This window comes from Nomascus leucogenys, chromosome 6 (assembly GCF_006542625.1).
Source record: "Nomascus leucogenys isolate Asia chromosome 6, Asia_NLE_v1, whole genome shotgun sequence".
Classification (NCBI taxonomy): domain Eukaryota; kingdom Metazoa; phylum Chordata; class Mammalia; order Primates; family Hylobatidae; genus Nomascus; species Nomascus leucogenys.
Window position 1 is genome coordinate 39,539,402 of NC_044386.1, and position 23,208 is coordinate 39,562,609.

At 34.5% G+C, this 23,208-nt stretch overlaps 1 protein-coding gene across 1 annotated transcript in view; it reads left to right on the forward strand.

Annotated features, from left to right (window-relative positions):
• CCDC152 (coiled-coil domain containing 152) overlaps positions 1 to 23,208 on the forward strand; it is a 50,316-nt gene that overhangs the window by 4,854 nt on the left and 22,254 nt on the right. Inside the window, exons 3-6 of the mRNA XM_003274393.3 lie at positions 758 to 863; positions 7,913 to 7,981; positions 17,947 to 18,011; positions 21,932 to 22,034. Of these exons, the coding sequence (XP_003274441.1) occupies positions 758 to 863; positions 7,913 to 7,981; positions 17,947 to 18,011; positions 21,932 to 22,034 (343 nt within the window). The remainder of the gene's footprint in view (positions 1 to 757; positions 864 to 7,912; positions 7,982 to 17,946; positions 18,012 to 21,931; positions 22,035 to 23,208) is intronic.

Consider the following 23,208-nt stretch of genomic DNA (forward strand, 5'->3'; position numbering starts at 1 on the left):
AAGCGGAACAGCCAAGACACAGAACAGAATATAATATGATTTCTTTCTATAGCTGCACAGTCATAAAATATTTTGGAAACATATATAAGGAATTGTTAACCATGGGACTGAGAGTTGAATAGTTGGAAAGAAAGTGGTTCAAGTTAGGTCATATGTTTACTTTTCATTTATAACTGCTAGCCTGTTTTAACAGTTTACCTTGTTACTTTTTAATTTGAAAATAAATTGGGAAGTGGGCTTATTTAAAATACAGTCATATATTGCTCAATGACAAGGATATGTTCTGAGAAATGCATTATTAGGCAATTTTGTCATTGTGTGAATGTTATAGAGTAGTATATTTACACAAACCTAAATGGTGTAGCCTATTGCACACCTAGGCTTTATGGTATAGCCTACTGCTCCTAGGCTACAAACCTGGACAGCATGTTACTGTACTGATTATTGGAGGCAATTGTAACATAATGGTAAGTATTTGTATATCTAAACATAGAAAAGGTACAGTAAAAATATGGTATAAAAGATAAAATTGGTACACTTGTATAGGGCAGCTCCATTATAATCTTGTGGCACCACTGTTATATATGCAGTCTGTTCTTGATCAAAATGTCTTTATGCAGTACATGACTGTATATGTATTTTTTATTAGACTTTCAGATATTAAGTGGTTCGTATTTTCATTAGTCTGCATATACTTAATAAAAATTAAGCTAGCAGCATTGATTTGTTAATAATAAGTATTCTATTTCTTCTACAGAAAATGATAGAAACCAATGGAAAGAACAATATACTGGATATTCAGTTGGAAAAGAATAACTCTCTATTAAAAGTAATGCAAGCAAAGGAGGTCTCAATTAAAGAAGGTTAGTTATTTGCTGCCTGAGGAATGCTAATTCTAATGAAAGTGTTTTTCAGTTCAACAGTGATTAATATTACACCATATATTTGTAAAGTGTTTTAAGTCCACATAGAACTTTCCAGACTATCATCTCATTTATATCTTTATTATAGCCCTGAAAGACATGTAAGACGGGTATTATTACTCTACCTCACCAATGAAGAAATGTAGAATGAGACAAGTTAAATAATCTTTCTGAGACTGCTCAGCTTTCTGAGGCCAATAAGAAATGGCCAATTAACGTCTCAATACAGGCCTATAAAAACCATGGGGAAAAAATTAAGTTGAATTTCTACCTTATAATTACATCAAAATAAATGTCAAATGTGTCAAAAATTTGTGTTAAAAATGAAGCTGTACACATATATTGATTTGCTCTGTCAACTGAGAGAGCCTAGAGACAATAATACCCCACTGACATTGAGCATACCTGGTTCCCAGATCTTGGTTCCTTATACCATTCTCTAATAAAAGGAACCAAGGTTTTTTTGAGACATGGCTGATTATAGCGCTGGGGCAGGAAATATGCACAGTAAGCCTCAAGCATCTTGTAAGGGCAGAAAGTAAGAAAGTCCTCAAAAAGGAAAAAACAAACAAAAAAAAGCACCCCACAATGATGGGAGTATGTTAAAAGTGAGACAAAAGCCAACTGAAAGAGCCAAAGCTGGAACAACATGAGCAAGCCCAAAGTATAAAACAAATATCCATGAATCCTTACTGATATAAATAAATGATTTAATAAATAAACAATTGGGGAAGAAGAGACACATCTTCTGTGCAGAAGAATTACAAATGACTTTTGTAGATATTTTGCCCTCAAGGAGGAAGAGCATGGCTCCACACTCATTAATCATGGGCTCAGTATAGTCACTTTCTTTACTATAGGGAAGACACAGTATGGAAAGGGTGAGGGTAGGGGAAAAGTAACTACAAAGTGGAGAAGCCTGACAAATACTACCTCAGCTACATGATCAAGGTCAACATAAATTGTTATATCATATGGATAGTATATACTCTTGATAAGATATGATAAAGATGGCACTTCTGTGGTCTTTCTCCCCAAAACCCATAACACTAGTCTAATCATGAGATAAATATCAGAAAAATTCTCATAGAGAGACATTACAAAATACCTGATCAGTATTTGCAAAACTGTCAGAGTCATCAAAACTAAGGAAACTCTGAGAAATTATCACAGCCAAGGTTTGAAGATATAGTAAAGTTTATTAAAAGTTAAAAAGATGAAACCACAGAAAAACTAGAAGAGAAATGTAGGGTTTTTATTTTTATAATGGAGAAGGACTTTCTAAGTGTATGACACAGCATATAGAAACAATGAAAGAAAAGATTTGTACTTTTGACTCTAAAAAATTAATAAACTTTTTGGAGCAGTTTTAGGTTTGCAGAAAAAAATTGAGTGAAAGTACAGAGAGTTTCCGTATACACTCTCACCCCACCACTTCCTTGTTATTAATATCTTGCATTAGTATGTTACATTTGTTACAGCAAATGTGCCAACTGATCCACTATTATTAACTAAATTTCGGCCAGGCATGGTGGCTCACACCTGTAATCCCAGCACTTTTGGAGGCCGAGGAGGGTGGATCATGAGGTCAGGAGTTCAAGACCAGACTGGCCAAGATGGTGAAACCCCACCTCTACTAAAAATACAAAAATTAGCCAGGCATGGTGGCAGGTGTCTGTAATCCCAGCTACTCAGGAGGCTGAGGCAGGAGACTTGCTTGTATATTCAAACATTTAAAGAAGAAATAATACCAATCGTACTCAAATTGTTCCTAAAAATAGAGGAGGAGGAGAGAATACTTTCACACTCATTCTACAAGGCTGATATTACCCTGATACTGAAATCAGACAGAGACACATAAAAAAAAATAACTACAGGCTAATATCTATGATGAATACTGATGTAAAAATCCTCAAAGTACTAGCAAACCAAATTCAACAATACATTAGAAAGACCTTTCATCATGACCAAGTGGGATTCATCCCTTGGATGCAAGGATGGTTCAACATATGCAAATCAACCAATGTGTTACACCATATCAATAGAATGAAGGCTAAAAATTATATGACCATTTCAATTGATGCTGAAAAAGGATTTGATAAAATTCAACATTCCTTCATGATAAAAACCCTCAAAAAACTGGGATAGAAGAAACATAACTTAACATAATAAAAGCAATATATGACAGACCAAAGGCTAGTACCATACTGAATGGGGAAAAACTGAAAGCCTCTCCTCTAAGATCTGGAACATGACAAGAATGTCCACTGACACCACTGTTATTCAACATAGTACTGGAAGTCCTAGCTAGAGCAATCAGACAAGAGAAAGATATAAAGGGCATCCAAATTGGAAAGGAAGAAGTCAAATTATTCTTGTTTGCAGATGATATGGACTTACATTTGGAAAAACCTAAAGACTCAACAAGAAAACTATTAGAATAAACAACTTCAGTAGAGTTGCAGAATACAAAATCAACATACAAAACTCTGTAACATTTTTATATGCTGACAGTGAACAACCTAAAATAGAAATTTAAAAAGTAATCCCGTTTACAATAGCTACAAATAAAATTGAATAGCTAGGAATTAACCAACAAGTGAAAGATCTCTATAATGAAAACTGTAAAACACTGATGAAAGAAATTGAAAAGGACACCAAAAAATGGAAAAATATTCCATGTTCTTAGATTGGAAGAATCAATATTGTTAAAATGCCCATACTACTCAAAGGAAACTACAGATTCAATGCAATGCCTATCAAAATACCAGTGACATTCTTCAAAGAAACAGAAAAAAGATCTGAAAATTTGTATTGAACCACAAAAGACCCAGAATAGCCAAAGCTGTCCTAAGCAAAATGAAAAATACTGGAGGAATCATATTACCTGACTTCAAATTATACTACAGAGATACAGTAAGCAAAACAGTATGATACTGGCATAAAAACAGACACATAGACCAATGTAATAGAATAGAGAACCCATGAACAAATCCACACATCTATAGTGAGCTCATTTTTGACAAAGGTGCCAAGAACATGCACTGGGGAAAAGACAGTCTCTAAAATAACTGGTGCTGGGAAAACTGGATATTCATATGCAGAAGAATGAAACTAGATTCCTGTCTCTCACCATATACAAAAATAAAATCAAAATGGATTAAAAACTTAAATCTAAGACTCAAATTATGAAACTGTTACAAGAAGACATCAGGGAAAATCTCCAGGACATTGGTCTGGGCAAAGATTTCTTGAGCAATACCCCACAAGCACAAGCAACCAAAGCAAACACAGACAAATGGGATCACATCAAGTTTAAAAGCTTCTGCACAGCACAGGATACAATCAACAAAGTGAAGAGACAACCCACAGAATGGGAAAAAATATTTGCAAACTACTCCTCTGACAAGGGATTAATAACTAGAAAATATAAGGAGCTCAAACACCCCTACAGGAAAAAAATCTAATAATCCAATCCAAAAATGGACAAAAGATTTGAATAGACATTTCTCAGAAGACATACAAATGGTAAACAGGCATCTGAAAAGGTGCTCAACATCATTGATCATCAGAGAAATGCAAATCAAAACTATAATGAAATCTCATCTCATCCCAGTTACAATGGCTTATATCCAAAAGACAGGCAATAACAAATGCTGGTGAGGATGTGGAGAAAAGGGAACCCTCGTATACTGTCGATGGGAGGGTAAATTAGTACAATCACTATGAAGAACAGCCTGGAGGCTCTTTGAAAAACTGAAAATAGAGCTACTATAGGACCCAGCAATCCCACTGCTAGGTATATACATAAAAGAAAGGAAATCAGTATGTCAAAAAGAGATCTGCACTCTTTGTTGCAGCACTGATTACAATAGCCAAGATTTGGAAGAAACCTAAGTGTTCATCAACAGATGAATGAAGAAAGAAAATGTGGTACTTATACACAATGGAGTATTATTCAACCATAAAAAGAAGGAGATCCTGCCATTTGCAATAACATAGATGGAACTGGAGATCATTATGTTAAGTGAAATAAGCCAGGCACAGAAAGACAAACATCATATGTTCTCATTTATGAGATCTAAAAGTCAAAACAATTAAACTCATGGACATAGAGAGTAGAAGGATGGTTACCAGAGGCTGGGAAGGGTAGTTGGGGGCTGGAAGGGAGGTGGGGATGGTTAATGGGTACAAAAAAATAGAAAAAATGAATAAGACCTACTATTCGTTAGCACAATAAGGTGACTACAGTCAATAATAACTTAATCGTACATTTTAAAGTAACTTAAAGAGTGTAACTGGATTGTTTATAACTCAGTTGATAAATGCTTGAGGGGATAGATATGCCGTTCTCCATGATGTGCTTATTTCACATTGCATGCCTTTATCAAAACATCTCATGTACCCCATAAATATATACACCTACTATGTAACCACAAAAATTGTTTTTAAGAAATACAATTTTATTTGTTCTAAATCTAATGTCCTTTCTGCTGGATAGTACTTAGCAAAAAGCATAAGTTGTCATAAGAATGACAACTTATGGAGCCAAGTGTGTAATAATTCACTTAGGAAGGAAGGGCAAACTACACATGATCAAATTTATTCAACAACAAAGAATGATATATGGACATTTTATTTTCTACATTTGATGCCAGCCAGATAAATAATTTCTTTGCCAGTTAAAGAGAGTAATAATATTAGTATTGAGAATCAAGTACTGCAGAAAACTCTTTACATGTATAATTGCTTTTAATATTTGCAACTATTGTATGAAATACATATTAATATTCATATTTTTGGTTAATCTTAGAGCCCATATTTGAGCTCAAAATGATTATTGATTTACTAAATTATATAGTATAAGAAATAGCTTAATATTCTGACCTCTGGTTTTTTAGGAAGAATTTAGTAGGCCAGCATTTTCAAATTACACAGTGAAGTCCAACAACAACAACAACAGCAACAGTGTGGATTAAATTTTGCAAAGAGAATTAAAAGCCATTATTCAAAATTAGTGAATGGTATTCTCGTGAGGAATTTCTTATCCAGGTTCCATTGTAGAAAAATGTGGTGAGAGAGCCACCTTGTGTTCAAGTTTTGAAAATACACATTTTTGAAACATTCAGTTGCAGGGTTCTGTTTTTAATTTACGGATTACTGAGGTAACTTCAGCTACTATATTCTATGAATCACTGGATTAATTACTCTAAAAGGCACAAAGACAAGTGATGGCAGAGTCTGTCTATGCCTCTTTAATTTTTGAATTCTATCAGCTAGCACAGTGACACTCATGAAGCAGATTCTCAGCTAATTTCTGTCCAATGTAATTTAACCGTTATTCTCTTACTGGGAAATAGCAAGATAGAGAAAATGGAGGATGATGGGAACTTTGAGTATATGGTGGGGATGGTAGGGAGAGCAGGGAGGAGTGAAGAGCCACAATAGCAGAACCTTATAGCATCATAAAGCTTTAAACTTCTGCAAAATACTTTCATTTCTATCAGCATAGTTGAAAAAGTACATGAGACTGAGTGCAGAATCTCTAATTAAAAGGTGAAAAGTTTTGAATTCTCTCTTCGCAGTATTGGTTCTTTCATTCAGTCGACAAAATATACGTTATTTTCATACCAGAGATTCTCTACTTACCCCTTATCTGCTTCAGCTTACTGTAATAGTACCTATCAACCCAATAATCACTAAACAAATATTTGTGGATTGCCTACTATGGACCACAAGTGTTCTAAACAGTAGGAAGCAATGGTAAGCAAAACAAAAAATAGTCTCTGCTGTCATAGCCCTAATAGCCAAGTGGATTTCTAAAGTAATAGAAATTACCACTACTATTGCTGTCCATCTTGGCTGTTGCTGGTGGCTACCAATATTATAGTCAAGGCTTGGATGCGCATGTCAAGGCTCTAATATTTGCAATGAAACTTCTATCTTCTATTATGTCAGCAGCCATTGGCAGCAAAGTTTCTGAAGCCTTGGAACACTACTTATTGAGTTTTTACTCCTTTTATTGCTAATCTTTTGGTCTAAGACTCAAGCCTAAGTACTAAGAGGACAGACTGGAAGACAGACTAAGAAAAGCATTGTCTTATACCACACAATTGTACCACACATTGTCTTATACCAAAACAATATAATTGGACTCCCTTTCCTTAGGATGTTCTTTCATGGAAGATTTGCATGGACATACTTCTTATAGTTCCTCAGACATATGCAGGTGTGCCTTACTACTTAGGGCAGAGATTCCTTAGGCACATGGTAGGATCCATACTATTCTGTGCTTTAGGAAAGTCATTACCAAGTTTTGAAATTCATTTGGCTTAATGAGTGAGTTAAAAGTAAAGGCTCACGCCTATAGTCCCAGCACTTTAGGAGACCAAGGGGGGTGGATCACCTGAGGCAGGTGGATTACTTGAGGTCAGGAGTTTGAGACCGCATGGCCAACATGGTGAAACCCTGTCTCTACAAAAATATATAAAAACTAGCCAGGCATGGTGACGCGTGCCTGTGATCCCAGCTGCTCAGGAGGCTGAGGCAGGAGAATCACTTGAGCCTGGGAGGCCGAGGTTGCAGTGAGCTGATATCATGCCACTGCACTTCAGCCTGGACTACAGGGCAAGACTCTGTCTCAAAAAAAAAAAATTATATTTTTCCTTTATATAATTTTCTTTAAGGTGCTTGGCTGCTTTATTAATATCTTGTAATTTCAAATTAAATGTTATTATTATTATTTTGAGAGACAGGGTCTTGCTCTGTCGCCCAGGCTGGAGTGCAATGGCATAAGCATAGCCCCCTGCAGCCTTGAACTCTTGGGTTCAAGTGATCCTCCTGCCTCAGCCTCTTGAGTCAACAGGACTACAAGGCACACATCACCATGCCTGGCTTAAATATTATTTTATTTTAATAATTTCAACTGAGAGAATAATTCCAAAATGAAAGCAAGCGATTTTAAAATAAATTTATCTTTTATGTTTTAGAATGTGCTACTCTTCATAATATAATAAAAGGGCTACAACAAACCATTGAATATCAACAGAATTTGAAAGGTAAGTTAGAAAAAAAGTAAAATCTAAAAAAGCATTGTGTATTTCAGCACCTTTAAAAATAGGAGTTTTTACATTGTTAATAATAAGTTTCAATTTATCAACTAAAAGAGGACTCCTTACTACTTAAAAATACTTTCCTAGATGATTATGAAATAAATGTTATGCTGAACAGAACAATTCAGTCATGTTCTATCTGATAGTGACATAAAGGGATGTTTTATATAGGTCATATAGTTATTACCTTCAAAAATTTAGAACTCTATTCTCAGTAGCATTCTTGGTCTTTAATAACCTTGTGTTCAGTTTTGAAGAGTGGATATTACTAGTTAAACCATAATTTTTTATTTAAACCACAGTGATAAGTTACCATTTAATTTTTTGTCATAGTGCAAAAAATTCACTGCACTATATTTGTGCAAGTGAAGTCAACACATTCAGCTTATCTTATTTGTAACAATCATGTTAATCAAACAGGCCTACCATTCACAAAACACACCAACCAAGTATTTTGTGCTGTTCTGAGTCAGCTGTGATGGCTGTGAGATTTTCTTCTACTATGTCAGAGATTAGACTAAATTGCCTTACAGGCCCCTTCCACATAAAACTTACATCAAATAAGCATTTCTCATCTTAGACCTCTGCCTTTATTTTAAAACAAGCACCTTATTTATGTGAGATAAAATATTGATCATATATGTGATTCCTGTAATTTGGAGTGTTAAAAAGGGGCACTCCTGCTCCTATTTCAATGCCAGGGCTCAAAACAACTTTTCCCTTCCTTGTGACTAAAATATCACACCCAGCTGGGTTCTCTATTCTGTTCCATAATCTACATGTCTGTTTGTTTTTTTTAACAGTGCTATACTGTTCTGATTATTGTAGCTCTATAATATATTTTGAAATTAGATAGTGCAATGGCTCCAGGGTTGTTCTTTTTACTCAAGATTGCTTGGGCTATTTGAGGTCTTTTGTGATTTCATATGGATTTTAAGATTGTTTTGTCTACTTCTGTAAAGAATGTCATTGGCATTTTGATAGCGATTGCATTAAATATGCAGATCATTTTAGATAGTATGGACATTTTAACAATATTAATTCTTCTAATCTATTTATCTGTGTCTTCTTTCATTTCCTTCATCAATGTTTTATTACTTTCACTGTACAAGATTCTCACCTTCTTTGGTTAATTCTTAAGTATTTTTATTGCCATTGTGAATAGGATTGTTTCTTAGTTTCCTTTCCAGATATTTTGTAATTTGTATATAGAAATGTGATCGATTTTTATATGTTGATTTTGTATGCTGCAACTTTACCGAATCTGTTTATTAGTTCTAATAGGTTTTCTAAGTATATAGTCATGTCATCTGTGAATATAGATAATTTTCTTCTGTTCTGATTTGGATGCCCTTTATGTCTTTCTCTTTCCTAATTGCTCTGTCTAGTATTTCCAGCACTATGTTTAAAAGAAGAGGCAAAAATGTTAAATACACTCCTGAACAATCATTTAGTCAAAGAATAAACCAAAGGAATTTTAAAAGTATCTGAGACAAACGAAAACGCAACATAACAAAACCTATAGGATACAGCAAAAGACATTTTAATGGGGAAGTTTATGGCTGTAAAGCCTAAATTTAAAAGGAAAAAAATATATATCCAATAAGTAATCTATCTTTACACCTCAAGGAACTAGAAAAAGAACAACAAATTAAGCCCAAAGGTAATCAAAGGAAAGAAATAATGAAGATTATAGGAGAAATCAATCAAATAGAAAATAAAAAACAACAGAAAATTTGACAAAACTAAATTTGTTTTTTTTGAAAAAATAAACAATTGACAAACGCTTGGCTACACTGAAAAAAAAGAAAGATGTCAATAAATAAAAGCAGAAATGAAAGAGAAGACGATACAACTGATATCCTAGGGGGCGTGAGGACGATAATAAGGGACTATTAAGAGCAACTATATGCCACCAAACTGGATAACCTAGAAGAAATAGTCAAATAGCTAGGAATATACAACCTGCCAAAACTGAGTCAGAAATAGTCGGAACACACCAATAACAAATAAGGAGATTGAGTAAATAATCAAAAATCTCCTACCAAAGAAAAGTCTAGGATGAGGTGGCTTCATGGGGAATTCTATTAAACACTCAAAGAAAAAGTAATACCACTTTTTCTTAAACTCTTTTAAAAAATTAAAGCAAAGGGAACACTTCCAAACTCATCCTATGAGTCCAGCATCACCCTGACACCAAAATCATGCAAAGACACTGCAAGGAAAAAAAATTACATCCCAATATCCCTGATAAACACAAACTCAAGAATCCTCAATAAAATACTATCAAATAAAATTCAACAGCCCATTAAAAAGATCATATGTCCTAACTAAGTGGGATTTATCCCTGGGATGCAAGTATGGTTCTGTATACACAGATCAATCAATGTGATACACCATATGTTTTCTATTTATTATCAAAATGAATAGAAAAAAAACACACGAACACCTCAATAGATACAGAAAAAACATTTGACAAAATTCAACATCCACTCATGATTAAAGCTCTCACGACACAGGCATAGATAGAGAAGATAATAGGCATGGAAGGATCTTGCCTTAACACAATAAAGGCCATAGATGAAAAGCTTACATCTAACATCATAATCAGTGGGAGAAAACAGAAAACTTTCTCTTTAAGATCCAGTACAAGGCAAGCACAAGTTTTAAAATAGCCTTTCTTGGCCGGGTGCTGTGGCTCACACCCGTAATCCATATCCTGGCCAACATGGTGAAAACCCGCCTCTACTAAAAAAAAAATACAAAAATTCTCTGGGTGTGGTGGCGCATGCCTGTAATCCCAGCTACTCGAGAGGCTAAGGCAGGAAAATCACTTGAACCAGGGAGTTGGAGGTTGCAGTGAGCCGAGATCGCACCACTGCACTCCAGCCTGGCTGCAGAATGAGACTCCATCTCAAAAAAAAAAAAAAAAAGCCATTCTTAAAAATGAATATTGTATGATGTCTCTTGCAAATAAATGATGACTCATTGAGTTCACTTTCCCAATGCTTTTACAAGCCTTGATTGAGCAAGGTAATAGATAAGAACTATCTATATTTGACCATTTTCATCCAATTGATTGCCAAGATAGTATGATTAATCTGCTTATTTAAGCTACCCAGTGGTTTCCTTTCCAATAGCTCTTTTCTCTCCTTAATAGGAAACTGTTTCTCTTTTTCAGGCATTCACCCTTCATTCACTTAACCATATGCCTCAGGGGAAGCTGATCGCATCCAAGCTCCAAGGGAGTTCTTTTGGAATAATTTTCCTCTCTCCCAAGAGATGGACTATGTTCTTCTGGTTGTTATAAGACTGTATATAATGCCTAACATTGTTGCAGATTTCTTGTTTCTAGTCTAAAAATCATGCCAGCAGGATGATTTTGGAGGATAGCAAGAAAAGTAAACTAAAAGGATCTGGTTTTTTGGTAACATTATTGAGCTGATTAATCAATTACCCTAAGAGACTTTTCAGTTACAATGAGAGAAATGCCACCTTCCTTTAGTCTTATTAATGAATCTTTTCAGTAGGGACTTATGGATTATGTAAAAGATAATTCAATGAGATGTAGAAAAAATTGCAATTCTTATTTATCTTTATTTTTATCTGAAAATTCAAAGCCAGTCACCTTACAAAAATGTAATAACTGGGATAATATTCCTTTTTCTATCTATAAGTTAATTATATGTCATGCACGATACACAAGGTTCTTCTTTCTCTGAGGAGAATGGGAGTTCTAAAACTGAACAATTGTATGTTTACTTTTTCCCCTAGTTTCAGTGTGTGGCCATGTAGTACAGTTTATATGTATCTGGATAAGAGGATTGATAGGTAAAATTAGCTAGTTCTAACCAAACTAATCCTTTCAAAATGGACAAGTAGTTTTAAAAAATAAAACATATATTGAGGACAATAATAATTATAATAATGCAAGCACAAGCCAACAATAAGAAAGTATCAGAGCTGTCACTTCTCCTACCCCCATACTAGCTCTTTATCAGGCATATTAAGTTAAAAAGTAGTGAAAGTCTATTAGACTTGATAAAATGTCAGCCAACAGTGGCCAATTAACTGATTTTGGAAAATTAATTTATGGAAAAACCATTGTATCTTTAGAAATGGTTCCACCATTAAGCAACTTCTGGGCTGAAAATGTGTCACTTTTAAGTATTCTCACTTGCACATAAAACTTGGAAACAGAATTCTAACTTTAATGAAAATCCTTCAAATGTACCTCATGTTTCTGGTAAAACATTTAAGGATCTCGGAAGTTGTCACTCCCTGCTAACAACAAGTAAAACATTGAGCAAACTGAAAAATCAACATTTCTTAGACTCTTTTGATCAGAGAAGTGAGGTCGCAGGACAAACTGATGCACCTAAAATTGGAGACAGGGAGGCAGACTCAGAGAATCACAACTTACAAGAGCAGAAACCTCCCTGTTTGTCAGACTAGGAAACCCTAAAATGTAATTTTGATGAATTGCAGGAGGCTCACTGTGGTCAAATCTAAGAGATTAAAAATTTCAGGGGACCCAATCCCATAGGAGAGCCCTTATAGTTTTGTAAGTTTTACCTGTAAGAGCTCTACTCAGATCTCACAGTTAAGATATGAGAAAAATTCCCTCATGTTGTTGGCCGGAGGAGAAGAAAAGTAACCATTTTGAAATAATCCACAGCTTCTGTTCTTAACAAAGCCTGACTTGAAAGAAGCTATTTTATCTGAGCCTAAACTACTGGGGTTTTAGCCGAGGATAAGCTGCCTTAGAGGAGGAAAATATCCTATTTCAGTTCCCCCTAGCCTTCCCAACTCCAGCCCACTCTAGCCATCCCATCTCACCAAAGGGGAGAGGGACTGAGAAGCATGTGGGTAACTCATAGACCAAAGACACAGGCTTACTGAAAGACTGAGACCTAATCACAGTACCATAGAATGCTTCTCCTTCCGCAACACCTTACCATCAAATCACTAAAGGCGTATTTACTGGTACTTGGTCTTGAGCTTTGTACAAAAAATTAAAAGGCACACTAAAAGAAAAAAAATAGTTTGAGAAAGCATCAAAACCAGACACAGAAATGGCAGGGATATTGGAATTATTAGACCAGAAATTTTAAAAAACTACAGTTAATATGCTAAAGGCTCTAAACAGTGTAACACAAATGAAGAATGCCTTTGTTGGACTCATTAGTAGACTAGACATAGCCTAATGAAAAGAATTTCTCAGTTTCAGGAAAGACTCTCTGAGCTTGAGAATATGTCAATAGAAACTTCCAAAACTGAAATCTCAGAAAAAAAAAAAAAGACTAGGAAAAAAGTAACAAAATATCCAAAAACAGTGTAATAACTACAAAAGGTGTAACAAACACTTAATTGGAATACCAGAAGGAAAATAAAGAAAGAAAGGAACAGAAGAAACATCAGAAGCAATAATGACTGAGAATTTCCCCTAATTAATATCAGATACCAAACCACAGATCCAGGAAGCTCAATGAACACCAAGCAGGGTAAATGCTCGAAAAACTACCCATAGGCATGTCATATTCAAACTGTAGAAAATAAAAAACAAAGAAAAAATTTTGAAACAAGAGTAAGGAAAATTCTTTACCTATAGAGGATCAAAGATAAGAATTATACCCAACTTCTTCTCAGGACCCATGCAAACAGTAAAGGAGTAGAGTGAAATATTTAAAGTGCTGAGAGAGAGAGAATAAAACACCAACCAATAATTCTGCATCCTGCAAAATTATTGTCCAGAAAGTAGAAATAAAGTCTTTCTTAGACAAAAATTGAGAGTATTTGTTGCAAGTATACCAGCCTTGCGGGAAATGATGAAAGAGGAGAGAAGCAAAATGATATAGGCCAGAAACTTGGATCTACATAGAAAGGAAGAACATTAGAGAAGGAATAAGTGAAGGTAAAATAAAAACTTATTTTTCTTATTCTCAATTGATCTAACAGATAACAATTTATTCAAAATTATAGCAACAATGTATTATTAAGTAATTATAGCTTATGCATAAGTGAAATGTATGCTATCAATGATGTAAGGAATGAGAAGAAGGAATTATGAATACTTTAGTATAAAGTACTTGTACTACCTGAGAAGCAGCATAATGGATTTGAAAGTGGACCTGAATTCATTGTAAATGTATATTGCAAATTCTAGGACAATACCTAAAAAAAAAAAAAAAAAAAAAACTAAAAATAGAAGTATAATGGATTTGCTAAGAAAGAAGAGAAAATGGAATCATATGAAATACTCAAAACCATAAAAGGCAGAAAAAGAAGACAAAAATAGGATCAAAGAACAAGGTCTATGAATAGAAAAGAGTAACAAATACGGTAGATATGAATCCAACTTTATCAAAAATCACTTTGAAAATCAATAGCCTAATACACAGTTTACAAGACAGAGATTATCAGAGTGGATCAAAAAACATTACCCTACCATATCTTTCTACAAAAAAAAGTCTACTTTAAATATAAAGGCACATATAGATTAAAAGCTAAGGGCTGGAGAAAGATATGCCATGCTAACACTAAGAACACTGGAGTAGCTATATTCATTTCAAACAGCAGATTTTAGAGCATGAAAAATTATCCAGGATAAAAAGGGGTATTACATAATGATAAAAGTGTTAATTCCCCAAGAAGACATAAAATTGTTTTATATATGCATCTAGCAAAGGCATCAAAAATATGTGAGTCAAAGATTGATAGAACTGCAAGGAGAAATAGATGAGTCCACTATTGTAATTGAAGATTTCAACACTCTTCTATCAGAAAATCAGTAAGGACACAGTTGAAATCAACAATACCATCAATCAATTGACTATAATGGACATCTACAGACTATTTCATCCAACAACAGCAGAATACACATTCTCCTCAAACTTAATGAATACTTACCAAGATAGATCCCAATGTGGTTTATAAAACACACCTTAGCAAATTCGAAAGACCAGAAATCATACAATGTCTGCTGTCAGGCCACAATGGAATTAAAGTAGACATCAAAAACAGAAAGATAGATGAAAATCTCAAAATATATGCAGATTAAAGAACACTTAAATAATACAGTGGTCAAAGAACAAATATCAACAGAAATTTTAAAATATTTTGAACTAAATAAAAATGAAAATACAATTTATTAAAATTTGTGAAATGCAGCAAAAACAGTGCTTAAAGAGATATTTATAGCGTTAAATGTGTATATGAGAAGACAACAAAAAACTAAAATTAATTTAAGCTTCCACTTTAGGCAATAAGAAAAAGGAGAACAAATTAAATCCAGAATAAGTAAAAAAAAAGAAATAATAAAAGTAAAGCAGAAATTAATAAAATTGAAAACAATAAATCAATAGAGAGCAATGAAACTAAAAGCTGTTTTTTTGAAAAGATCAATAAAATTGACAAGTCTCTAGCCACATGAACTAAGGAAATAGGAGAGATTACGCAAGTTAATAATATCAGAAACGAAAGAAAGGACAGCACTACAAATGTCATGTTCATTAAGAGGATAATAAAGGAGACCAGCCTGGCCAACATGGTGAAATCCCATCTCTACTAAAAATACAAAAATTAGCCGAGCATGATGGTGTGTGCCTGTAATCCCAGCTACTCGGGGGCCGAGGCAGGAGAATAGCTTGAACCCAGGAGGCGGAGGTTGCAGGGAGCCAAGATCACGCCATCGCACTCCAGCCTGGGGGACAAGAGCGAGACTTCATCTCAATATAAAAAAAAAAAAAAAGAAGAAGAAGAAGATAATAAAGGAATACTCTGAACAACCTGTGCTCAACTCAAATATTTGATAACCTATGTGAAATGGACTAATTTCTTGAAAGACCCAATCTGACAAACTGAAGCAATCATCAAGATTAAGATTTGTATTAAATATGACCCTTCAAAATGTAATGCTTTTCCTATCGGTTTCTCATCACAACCTTTGAAAACTAATTGATTTTAGATTTTTACTGAATTTTAATACTTTGATATAATGCCTCTGCAAGTTTTATATGTGGACCCTATTTCCAAGTCTCCTCTCAATGTTATTATGCTACAGAACAAACCTTCCTAAAGCATTGTTCAGGTATTGTCAAAAATCTTTACTGATTTGTCGTTATTTTGTTTAACTACTTCTTAGTTTTGTTTGTAGTCAAGGTTTTAATTTTAATACTGTGATTTAATACCTCTGCAATAGTTTCATAAGTGAACTCTATTTCCAAGGCTCCTCTCAACGTTACTCTACTACAAAAGAAACCTTCCTAAAGCATTGTTCAGATAATGTCAAAAATCTTTACTGATTTTTTGTTGTTTTGTTTAACTACTTCTTGGTTTTGTTTATAGTCAAGGTTGTAATTTTAATACTGTGATTTAATACCTCTGCAATAGTGTCATAAGTGAATTCTATTTCCAAGGCTCCTCTCAACTTTACTATACCAAAAAACAAACCTTCCTAAAAGCATTATTCAGATAATGTCAAGCATCTTTACTGATTTGTTGTTTTGTTTAACTACTTCTTGGTTGTGTTTCTAGTTAAGGTCGTAGAGGGGAAATTGTAATAGGATGTCTGTTGAGGCTTTTCCTGTTTACCTGGAATTAATGACTAGGGCCCATGCCACAATTAACAACAAAATAGCTGCATATTTCTATATTCTAATGACATCTGCTAAAAAGTTGCCAAATGTTGGAGTGAGTCCAGACTCTGCATATATTTGCTACAACCACCTAAAGGACTGGAACTTCGAAGTTAAATAGAGAATTTTTTATCTCTCCTCATTTCCTGTCTCCATCCCCCAAGAGATGACCCAGAGGAAAGACAAGGAAGAGCAACTAAGGAGTAAACTAAGACTTCTTTTCCACTTCTATTGACTCTTTACAGCCACTGATCTAGCCAGTGATAAGGATCATGAAAACTTTCAATCAAATAGGGAATTACAGTTTTAAACCGACCTGGATGTTTAGTAATCAAAATTAACCACAGGGTTTTTAAAATTTGTTAAAAATATTAAAGTATTGTTTTCAGTTACCCAAACCAGAAACCTAAAAAGAAAAGGCTCCCCCTTTCTCTTTTGCCTCCTGTATCTAAGGGGTCACTAAATTCCTAGGTAATTCTATCATCTAAATAATAATTCTCCTCGTTGCTTCCTTTTTTCCATACTGCCACTGACGTAATTTAGGTTCCTGTTATCTCTTACTTGACCTATACTTACTGATCTCCATTCCTCTAGGGTCAAAACCCTCTCATTCATCATCCACATTGCCAGATAATCGTTTTAGCATGTAACTCTCATTATTTCACTTCTGCACTATTCAAAGTTCTTTGATGACTCCCTGTAACCTCTAAAACCAAAATCCAAAATTGTTCATCTAGAATATGTCTACCTAGTGATAGGATCCCAACCTATATAGCATCTCCTGCTCACACTTTACACTTCAACAATACCGTACTTGAATTGTAGTTTTTCCAAGCTGTATTCACTCAAGCCCATGGTCTTCTGTGCAATTTTCTGTATTTAGAATGCTCTCTCTTAATATGGGGTAAGCCTATCACTTAAATCTCGTCTCAAGTAGCTTCTCTTCTCTAAATCCTTTCCTGACTTCAGGCTGCCCTAGATTTTCTTTTTACAGGTTCCTGTAGTATTTCAGATATACTGCCATTAAAGAGCAATTATCATAGCATATTATAACTACTAACACATTTGACTCAGCACTAGGCTGTAAGTTCTTTGAAGAGCAGTAACTCTTTTCGCTTTCATATTCTCAGTGTCTAGCGTGATGCCTGATGTGTAGCAGCTGCTGGATTCATGTTTGTTGAATGCATACATAATGGAAGCTAAAATGTTGAACATACTTTCATATTAATTGAAAAGTGCTATGTATTATGATGTTCTTTGATTATTCTTACACAGTTGAAAATGAACAACTAAAAATAAGTGCTGATCTTATAAAAGAGAAGTTAAAGTCTCATGAACAGGTGAGTTTATGTATCATTCTATTCAGTCAAGTCACTGTGGAGATTTATCTTTTCAAATTAGAAAAAAAAAGAGGTTTTTAAATTAATAAACACAGCCAAATGTTTGTTGGTGTGTGTGTGTGTGGAGATATACATATATATGCTAGAATCTTTAGTAAATGACAATTTGTTTTCAAAGCAATACAAGTTTTAAGAGTTTATTTTTACAAAATATAAGGTACTAACAAATAACTTGCATTACTTTTTCTTTCTACCAAAAAGAGATGCAGTTATTTTGCTACATATTTTTCAATTATGTTAATAGAGTTTTTACTCTAGTAAACTCTATTTTTACTACTTGTGAACTTTTTTATTATAATGTAAATGAATCTATACTCTTTATGATTTGGGTGATCATTACATCATTCCAATACGGGGGCATTTCATGTGGATCACAAATTATTTCTCTCCCAGGAGCCACCATACCCTCTGCTACTTTTCCTTATCTCCTGTAGGAACAGTATATATAGTGACAGCAGTTGTAGAGCACATGAACAATGTCTAAAAAGCATAAAAGATGCTAAATAAATGTCAGTTCCTTGTGCTCTTTGAGAGGTTCATTATGCTAACTTCCTCATCTCTCAAGAGCTAATATGTCAAATTCTAGCAGACAAAAGATCCTCAAAACTCAGGTTGAATCTATAGGAGGCTTCAACTTGAAGAATCTTCTCTAAATTCAGTCTGGTTCCTCATCTGAGGACCCTCTGAAGAAACCTGCCCAGAACTTCTGGTTAATTCTGTACAGTAATAAGTAGCATTCTGGCTATGCTCTTAGAAAATTTAGCTTTTCATCACCAATTTTGAGATGGTTTTTAAGTATTTCTGAAATGAATCCTACCCTTTCTCCCCTTTTCTTTTCCTTTTTCCCTTTATTCTTTCCCAATCCCTTTCACATATTGACTCTAGATCTCAAAAATAGGTGGTAAAGTCAGGTTGTAATTGGGGTGGGGAACCAGGGGGAGAAAATTTGACCTACTTTCTTTTCTAAAACTTCAAGCACTAGGATACTGCTTTGTCAAGAATACTATAGGAATGTTCCGAGGGGAAGAAATTAAAGAGAAAACACCACAACTCAAGAGTCTGAATTTCTTACTTAGGGGCTGCCCAAAGCAAACTATGACAATGCAGATTTGCTAATTCAAAACCTCTGAACACATCTAAAATTCATGGAGAACAGCTCCCCAGGAACAAATTCAGGAGCTACCCAATAGCAGTATTTGTGAGAGTAGAAGGATTTTGCAACTTGTATAGAGAGAATCATTGTTTTGTATATCAAGAGTGAAACCAGAGGCTATTCCTTGGAATTTAAAGTTCCCAGAAAGCATATGAAAAGAAGACAACCAATTGTAACCTATTGGGGATTAGTCTCCTTAGAAGAATGAAAAGATTACATTTTTTAGGAATGGCACAGGCTAAAATGGAAGAGAAGATCTAGTTAGATAGAGCTTGGTTCAACCCAGATAGAATAGTCTTCATGCCTGGAGGCTGGAATGCAAATCCTGGGTCTCACCGAATTAACTGGAAGCATTCCACTTTCCTGGTAACATCTTCCTGTGGCAAAAATCAGTGGAGAATAGAAAGGTACATAGGTTTGTCTCTTGTGGTTTCTCAGAGCAGCAACAGCTTAGTGCACACGGTTGTCAGGAGTAGTTTATAAAAGCTGCTCTGTAGTTGCCCATCTGGAAATCTAGATACATAGAAAATGGCAATTTGTGGGATTGCCCTCTGGGTTCACCTGCCCAGTTTTAATCAGAGCCGAGAAGTTGAATAGCTTTGTCCATTCCTACAAGTTGCCTGGCAGGATAAGTAGAACAAACAGAAATCCAGACAAAATATCTTGAACTGAGATATAACATGGAGGAATGTATGCCAATTTTTAATTGTAGGCATATAAGCCAGTGTGTCTTGACCTGTTTTAAATTTTTTAACCTCCTCAATACCATGAAATATCTATTAAAAGCTATGAATCCTCACTGAGAAAAATGCACACACACACACACAAAAATAAATACGTGTATAATTTTACATTAAATTTTGGAAGTTGATCAAAAGCCTATTCACTGGGTCTAGGTTAAAAGTTCTGACTTAAATAATTCTTATTGGCACTCCCATTCATTCAAGAAATATACATCAAGATTCATGTGTGTGCACATATATACATGTATTTACACACAAGGAGTTGGGAATACAATGGTGAGTCCCAGCTGTTAGGTATTAGAGGCTTTTATTGACCTCTTGCCTTTATTATTGCCTTTTTATTACTATCATACTTTTATTCTTCCTGCTTTCCTTTTCTCTTGCCTACATTTTAGGCCTCTGAATAATTTCTTCATGTAGGACCATACCCCTGGTAAAGTTGTAAAATTTATCTTCACAATTGTAAAATAACTGTCTTCCATCACCATTCTCAATGCTCCTCTCCCTGTTCTTAACATAATAAATCACTCCTATCCTTCAACAACCTAAGAAGCTAATCTCAGGCAGCTGTCAAGCACTTTCCAAATCCCAAACTCATCTTTCTCTCTATGCCTCCTCATAAAGCATACCCTTACCATGGGTAATGCTTAATCTTGCTCTGGGAATTAGGAATATTTATATAATTTTTGGAAACAGAATTTCAGCTTATATTCAAAGAGACTCATCTTACATTATAGTAAGCTTGCTAGCTATTGAACAGTGCCTTTTGTTGGCTCTAATGTATAATTTTGGCTTATATTGAACATACCTTAATTCTGTAGTGGCATTTATTCATAAAATTAAATATTTTGAGCATCCTTAATATTCTAAACCCTGGTGATGACTATCTAGAAAGCAAAGATAAAAAAAGACATTGTTTCTATAAGATCTTTACCTTATATCCTTGGATCAGAAATTGATCTTTCTTATGGAATTCATGAAGCAGAGAGTAGAGTGGTGGTTAGGCTGTGGTGGAGGCAGCAATTGGGGAGATGTTGGTGAAAGGATAAAAAATTTTAGTTGGAAATGAGGAATAGAATCAGGAGAGCTATTGTACAATTTGGTGACTGTTATCAATAACGATGTATCATATACTTCAAAATTGCTAAGAGAGTAGTTTTTTAATGTTCTTACCACAAAAAAGTGATAAATATGTGAGGCAAATGGCTATACCTCACATATTTAACATATATTTAACGTATCCATAATATAGATATGTTAATTGGCTTAAGTTAGGCATTCCACAATGTATACACATATTAAAACATCATGTTGTACATCATAAATATATATAATTTTTAATTTTCAAATTAAAAATTTAAAAATTTTTTTTCAAGACAGAGTCTCGCTCTCTCACCCAGGCTGGAGTGCAGTGGGGCCATCTCGGTTCACTGCAAGCTTCACGGCCTCCCAGGTTCACGCCATTCTCCTGCCTCAGCCTCCCGAGTAGCTGGGACTACAGGTGCCCACCACCACGCCCAGCTAATTTTTTTTGTATTTTTAGTAGAGACGGGGTTTCACCGTGTTAGCCAGGATGATCTCGATCTCCTGACCTCATGATCTGCCTGCCTCAGCTTCCCAAAATGCTGAGATTACAAGCGTGAGCCACCATACTGGGCCAAAAATTTAAATTAAAAAATAAATACTTTATACATACAAAAAATAAAATAAAATGGGTCTATCTCAAAGCTGATTATTCAAACAATGAACAATATTTTTCCTTGTAGATACGATAACTTTTAATTATTAGAAAGGTGAAATTGTTCGTTTATATTATTTATAGTACCTTTTAAAAAAGTAATATAAATGGAGAATTTTTAAAGTATTTAAAAAGTAATATGAATGGAGAATTTCACCTTTCTAGGAATCAAAAGTTATATACACATATTTAAATTTTAAAAATTAATATATATTTTAATCTTTAGGAACATAAGAATAATATTGCCAAACTTGTAAGTGAAATGAAAATCAAAGAGGAGGGATATAAGAAAGAAATAAGCAAACTGTATCAGGACATGCAGAAAAAAGGTAAGTTTAAAATAAACTTGCTTTTGTGTTATAAATTCAAGGGATATAATGTGCAGGTTTGTTACATGGGTATTTTGTATAATGCTGGTGTTTAGGCTTCTAGTGAACTCATCAATTATATAGTGAACATAACTCGTGGTAGATCATTTTTCAACCCTCACCCCTCCTACCCTCCCTTCTTTTGGAGTTCCCAGTGTCTATGGTTTCTATCTTTATGTCAATGAGTACCCATTGTTTAGCTCCCACTTATAAGTGAGTACATGTGGTATTTGACTTTGTGTTTCTCAGTTACTTCACTTGGAATGATGCCCTCCAGCTCCAACCATGTTGGTAAATAACTCAGTTTTATTCTTTTTTATGGCTGCATAGTATTTCATGGTGTGTATATACCACATTTTCTTTATCCAATCCATCACTGATGTGCACTTAGGTTAATTCCATGACTTTGCTATTGTGAATAGAACTGTGATAAACATGCAAGTACAAGTGTCTTTTTGATAAAACGATTTATTTGCCTTTGGGAAGATACCCAATAGTAGGATTACTGGGTTGAATAGTAATTCTATTTTTAGTTATTTGAGAAATCTTTGTAATGTTTTCCATAGGGGTGAAATTAATTTACATTCCCATTAACAGTGCATTATTGTTCCCTTTACTTCACATCCCTGACAACATCTGTTATTTTTTTGACTTTTTAGTAATAGTCATTTTGACTGGTTTGAGAAGGTATCTTATTGTGGTTTTAACTTGCATTTATCTGATAATCAGTAATGTTGAAGATTTTTTCATATGCTTGTCAGCTGTGTGTATGTCTTCTTTTGAGAAGTGTCTACTCAAGTCCTCTTTGCCCACTTTGTAATGGGATTGTTTTTGTCTTGTTGATTTGTTTAACTTCTTTGTAGATTCTGGATATCAGTCCTTTGGTGGATATATGGCTTGCAAATATTTTCTCTCATTCTGTATGTTGTCTGTTTATGCTGTTGATTGTTTCTTTTGCTGTACAGGAACCCTTTAAATCCGATTTGTCTATTTTTTTTTTTTTTTTTTTTTTTGAGACGGAGTCTCGCTCTGTCGCCCAGGCTGGAGTGCAGTGGCGCGATCTCGGCTCACTGCAAGCTCCGCCTCCCGGGTTCACGCCATTCTCCTGCCTCAGCCTCTCCAAGTAGCTGGGACT